Below are 6,023 nucleotides of genomic sequence, written 5' to 3'. Positions count from 1 at the left end.
CAAAAGAAGCAAATGGTGTATTTTTCTTTATGGAGATGTTTGAGGAGACAGCAACACCATTCAAGTGGTCAATGGAGGAATGGACTGTGCACTTGATGCCTCTTCTGAAGGCGTAGCCCAGATCGACAAATAGACAAAGCAGATGCCAACATGGCTTGCCTGTGGCCAAGGGCGAAAAAATAGGCGAGGCAGTCCCTAATGCTGGGTGGGTACAACCAGAGGTTTATCCTGAACTCTGTGGCTCTAACCAGTCCCCTGACTGACCTCACATGGAAAATTGGCTTAGATCTGGTTCAGTGGACAGACTGATGGCAAGTCACATATGAGAGGCTGAAGCAAGCACTCTGGAAATTGTCAGAGCATGAACGTCACTATAACTCTGTGGAAAAAGAGTGTTTGGTCAGCTCTTCGCGTTATTACGTGCTGGGGTGCCCATTCATCGTCTGTTCAGACCATGCGATGGCTATGGCTGACTTCCTCTGTTGGCCGCATGAAGGTATATGGCAGCTGGGTGCGGTTTGTGGCTGGCTGTCAGAGGGAGAGGAAGGGCAGTGTTGGAGCTGCAACACTGGGAAGAATGGCACACCTGTCATGTATTTGTGCATTTTTTTTTCTCTCCCCATAGAAGTTGTGAGCAAGCGGAGGAGACAGATATATTTTTAATAAAAACTTTTCATGGCGGGCAGTATAAAGGCGGAGGTACGTAAAGTGATGGAGCTATTTTGTGGTCCAGAAGAAGAGAGCAAAATTCCAGCACGGTGACTTTAATGTTTCATCGGTTCAGTTTTACAGACATTTTGCCAAAGCTCTAAACTATCCAGTACAGTAGTTCAGCTTGCATGTGCATATAATTTGAAGTTGTGTTGTATTTTGCAGGACATGTACAACACATTTCATCAGCTGCAGCATTTCTATTTTTCTAAACACTACTACTTTTCTTACTCTTGCATTTTATTTTCCACTATGATGTATGATTTTTACTCTCTACTTATCAGTTGTGGTGTCCCTTCTGTGATAGTTCATTATTATCCCAATCAGTGAATGCTCCCTTTAAATGATTTTTTTAGTTAAATCACAACGATTCGATGCTGCAGTAGATATTAGTTTCAATTTCGTCGACTTCTGCTTCCTTGGCATAGAGCTCAGCTTCGCTGCGATGAAGATCAGCTTCTTTGGAGTAGAAATCTTGTTGATGTTGAGTATTAACCTGCATTCTGCTGTAATGAGCTGAGATGTTTTCACAAATGGGACCAGGGTGCATCTACAGAAAGAAGACAAATGATATGAACACTGGGGTATTTAACACTAAGGATTCAGTTTTTGCCTCATTCAAATAAAGAAATTACTTTTTTGCAAATGTTGTACATTTTGCAAAAAGTTTTGATGTATGATATCTATCAGATTTAAATAGTTTAGTTTTTTCCTTTCATTCTTTGTATGCAGTAAAACACAGCAATTTTTTAAATTGAAACAAAAAGGAGTACATTTTTTGATTTATTATTGTCATTAATGAAGCTAAAAGTATTTCTTATTATTCAATTAATCAATGGAATAATTGATGAAATACTGAATTACTAAAATAACCAATAGCTTCAGCCCTAATGGCTAGCATTTTGTGCAGAGGATGGTCAGGATTTTTTATGGATAACAGTTCAGTGGTCTCCTCCCCAAAAGAGCTTTAGATGTGTGCAGATGCAGCTGATGATACTGTGTCATAATGTGAATGTTTTTTAGTCACATAAAAAATACAACTGTTGAGTAGAAACATGATCGAGGTAGGTGGTGAGCTCCAGTGACAAAAAGGCTACGAGAGGTTAGGATGTAAGTGAGAAAAAAAAGCATGATGAGTGATTTTAAAGTTTTTCTGTGATGGAGAATAAATTATTATTCCTGTGAAGAGAAAATGAGAGATTTTTTTAACCTGTTTATTATCTGAAGTTTCTTGTCTTGGAGACTGACTGGAAGTCCTCTTTTTTCTATTGCACAAAAATAAATACATAAAATGTTAAAACATTTGGTAAATGTAGTGATTTTTAGATAGTGTTTCTCTGCACTCCTGGAGTACTCAAATCACTCTATACAACATGCCACATTCACTCTATGCTTTCTCACTAGCATACACATTCATACTCTGATGGATGCATTGGAGAGCAAGTGGTGGTTAGTATCTTGCCCAAGGATATTTGGCATGCAGACTGAGGGAGCCAAAAATCAAACCACCAACCTTTTGATCAACAGATGACCTGCTCTAACTCCTGAGCTACCGTTTAACCATGACAGGTATGACAGATGAGACAGTGTAGCTTACCTCCTGCACCAGTAGACAGTGAGAGGTATTAAAAGGAGCAGAGCTGCAGAAACTCCTGCAGCTGCTGGTGTCCATGTTCCTGTGATACTTTGGACAGTGAGAGTCTTTGGAGCAGAGCTGATATCTTTGTTGGTTTTCACAGCACAGGAGTAGCTTCCTGCATCCTCCCTGCTGACTGGGTCTAGGATCAGATGTTTGTTCTGGTTCTCTCTCGGGGTCAGAGGTCGACTGTTCAAGTACCAAATGTAGTTTGTGTTGTCAGTCAGAGGACAGCTGGTACTGCAGGTCAGTGTGACTCTCTGACCCTCTGTCACCACTGCAGAAGGACTCATCTTCACTCTCAGCTCTGGAAGAGGAACATACAATAATAATAATTATTATTATTATTAGACTCCAGACTCTAAATCATGTTTAGTGAGCAATGCCATGTTTTAAGTGAAAAAACATAAAATTTAATGAAGCTCAGTTCTTCATTTCTGTGACATTTTACAGGGATTGTTTGCTTTATTTCATTGTATTTGTCTGACAACTGGGGTTATTAATTTCTTTTCAGCTATTCATGCCATTATTGTTACTGTTCTAGGTTACGTGTGGGTTATATAGATGTAATATTCCACCTTGTGATATTTGCTCAATCCAACATGAAACTTGAATGACTATCATTTTCTTAATTTCTGTGAATAGGAAAATGAATTTTTGTGTGTATTTAAAATATATAGCAAAGTGCTCATTAGAAAATATTTGATCAGGATTATAAAATAGTTTTATATATTTTAAAAGTCAAAAATAATGTTTTTTTCACTTGATCTGACTGTACAAAAAAAAAAAAAATACACCGAAAGGGTGAATTTTTCTATAAAAGGAAAATGTCTGTTTGCTTTTGATCCTTGCTCTGTAATGGAATATTTTCACAATCCTGTTAATGAGTAAAGTCTGCTGAGTGAAGTTTAGATTTACCTGTGACAATCAAAAAGACTCCAGGCAGATCAGACTGTGTCCATCCTTCATGATCTTTGTTGAATCTGAATGTGTATCCTCCTGAGTCATTCTTCTTCAGGTTGTTGATGGTCAGGATGTGTTGGTTCTTCATGTTGTCCTGATACTCCACACGACCTGCAGCCTCAATCAGCCTTTTAACTTCCTCATCACCACTTCTCAGTTTTTTACTCCAACATTTAAACTCTGGCTTCATGTTATCAGGATGTGAGTATTCACTTGTGATGTTGACTGAAGATCCTTCCAGAGCACAGATTCTCCTGCTGACATAATTCACTCTCCAGCAGTTTTTATCCTGAACACCTGAAATATAGATGGATTATGAAATGACTGACTGGTCTATATTTCAGGATGTCAGTGAATCAATAATTTTTTTTAACACATACAAACTTCTGTAGATTGAAGACATTTGTGGCTTTTAACTGCACAAGAAAATGTGCCTCTTGAAGAGTTTTGAACTGAATAATGTTGATTCTCATAATAGCTTTGTTTGTTGTGGTACCAGAGGTAGAAAGTCTGAGGGTCTGTCAGGTTACATCTTGTACTACAAGCCAGTGTAACAAACCCAGAAATGGAAGAAGTCCATTGAACATGAAGCTCTGTTGATAAAAGATAAATACACTTCCCATTACTGTGCATAGATATATTCATAAAGTTTATATAATTCATATAAATGTTGGACTCAACAAATCTGACATGTGAGTTTTGGTGGTGTTATTTTTGTACAACTTCACCTCTGGGATATGTGATGGAGCACGGCTCATCCACTGGTGTCTGTTTATAAGAACACATGTCTCCATAAGCATAAGTCACACTGAAGCAGGTTGCTGTGATGGAATCTGAAGAAAAAGTAATGCAATTAAATATTTGTAAGAAGATTATTTTTATATTTAGAATTGAGATTTCTGTTCATATTGAATTTATTTATTGTCAAATAATATAGCAGAATAAGCATCATGACTCACCCACAGAGACTTCAGGGGCTCTGAGATGCTCGTAGCCTTTGACAGCACAGGAGTATGTGGCTGCTTCCTCACTGCTGAGCAGCTCTTGGTACCAGGGAGACCAGTCCTCATAGAAAAACTCTCTGTTCTTGTACCAGATGTAGGCTGCAGGCTTTTCAGTCAGAGGACAGCTGCTGCTGCACATCAGTGTTACTGTCTGTCCCTCTGTGGCAGGAATCACCTTTACCTGCAGCTCTGAGATGATGATGGAGAACAACTTATACAATGATGTCATTTGGAAAGTAATAAATGAGTAAAAGTCACTGTACCTGTAACAACTTGAAGAGTAATTCTGTTGAGCCAGCAGAGTTGTGGACTGTCTGCAGTCTTCATACAGCAGTAAGCGTATTTGCATCACTCTCTCTTAGATCATTGATGGTTAAAGTTGGGTTTTTCTCTTCAGAGATGTTGTACGTTACACGTTGTCCATCCACAGAGAGCTCACTCTGTGCTCACTCAACATAATTTCCCTTCCATTGGATAGTGAACCATTTTCTGCTATAAATCAGATGTTTATGTGAGCAGTGCAGATCCACTGATGAACCTTTGAGAGCACAGATCCTGGTTTCTCCTCCATTAACACCTTTAACAGAAACTTTCTTTAGAAAAAAACCTTTCTGTCAAAAAGAGAGAGATATTCTGTAGTTTACATTAGGAACTAATCTGAACTCAAAGTTGTCATCTATAAATCATGTAGTAGGATTAGCTATGGTTACTTTCATTCTTAAATAGGGACAAATAAATAATCACTGATACCTGTGATGTAAATGATGACACCCACAAAGAGACGACAAGCATTCCTGAGCAGCATGATTGTTGTAGTCCAGACTTTAACGTTTAACATTGACAGTGAAAGCTTGAATAAAAAATTTTTTAAAAAGTAAGTCATCGGTCACCTAAGCTGTTCTCCTTTTCAGAGTGAAAGGTTAGGGGGGGAAGATTGACTGTTGTTTCATATTCAGTGGTTTCACATCTTGTGCAGCTTTGAGGCTAATACCAAACTTCCTTCCTTTTCCTTTCAATCTTTTGTCGACTCTGCTGCGTGCTCTTGTATTTTAAATAAATGCGCAATAAATAGTCACCTCAGGTGCTTTAAGCTGTTGAGAAGAAAGCTGTGTGTTAAAGCTTTTGTCCACATCTAATTATGGTGGTTTATGGTTTGTGATGAATACAAACGTCTGTGGTGATCAAGAAACCCCAGATTCAAGCTCACTGTGCAACATGAACTGCTGTGGAGATGCAGACTTTTTTTTGATACTGGTTACACATGGGTGCTGGGTGTGGCCTAAAAGTGAAAGCTTTTACCACATTTGAGCAACACTCAGAAGTGACAACAGGTCTTCAACCACAGAGATAAACACTGTAAAATTTTAAATAAAAATTGTGTTCAACATTCACTCTTGTTGTTTCCTGCCTCAAATTCTGTGATTTATTGTTTGAATGCTGAAAAACAAGCACAATTTCAGATTCCTTTAGCACCTTCTCTCTTGTTCTGTTGTTTAGTAATTTGAGACCAGAAGGGACCATAATTACTGAGAAGGGTCTGGCTGCAGCCACTGTGGAGCTCCACACTAACCGGAAACACGTGACCTCCACAGTAGCCGGAAGCACGTGACCTCCACAGTAGCCGTAAACACGCATGGATACCGTGGAAGTCTTGCAAGTTGATCGCAAAGGTTGGTTAAGTCTTTCTTAAATAAATTTGCCGTTAGTGA

The 6,023-nt window shown here is 38.7% G+C and overlaps 1 protein-coding gene across 1 annotated transcript; it reads right to left on the bottom strand.

Annotated features, from left to right (window-relative positions):
* Positions 1–2,304: 2,304 nt before the first annotated feature.
* LOC102209914 (sialoadhesin-like) lies at positions 2,305–3,500 on the bottom strand. The gene is made up of 2 exons (XM_005753447.1): positions 3,266–3,500; positions 2,305–2,654 (listed from the first exon to the last, which is right to left on the bottom strand). The coding sequence occupies exons 1-2, from the start codon at positions 3,498–3,500 to the stop codon at positions 2,305–2,307; spliced, it is 585 nt and encodes a 194-aa protein (XP_005753504.1).
* Between the last annotated feature and the right edge of the window lie 2,523 nt (positions 3,501–6,023).

The sequence above is a fragment of the Pundamilia nyererei genome, unplaced genomic scaffold (genome assembly GCF_000239375.1).
Source record: "Pundamilia nyererei isolate P.nyererei 1_Seehausen unplaced genomic scaffold, PunNye1.0 scaffold00428, whole genome shotgun sequence".
NCBI classification, from domain to species: Eukaryota; Metazoa; Chordata; class Actinopteri; order Cichliformes; family Cichlidae; genus Pundamilia; species Pundamilia nyererei.
This window is presented reverse-complemented; position numbering and strand designations above follow the sequence as displayed.

What these genes read in the sequence shown, in the direction of transcription:
- LOC102209914 (XM_005753447.1), bottom strand. Translation starts at nt 3,500, where the DNA reads ATGAAGCCAGAGTTTAAATGTTGGAGTAAAAAACTGAGAAGTGGTGAT. An exon ending in AGTCTTTTTGATTGTCACAG is followed by an intron (nt 2,655 to 3,265) that starts GTAAATCTAAAC and finishes TTCCTCTTCCAG; the next exon opens with AGCTGAGAGTGAAGATGAGT.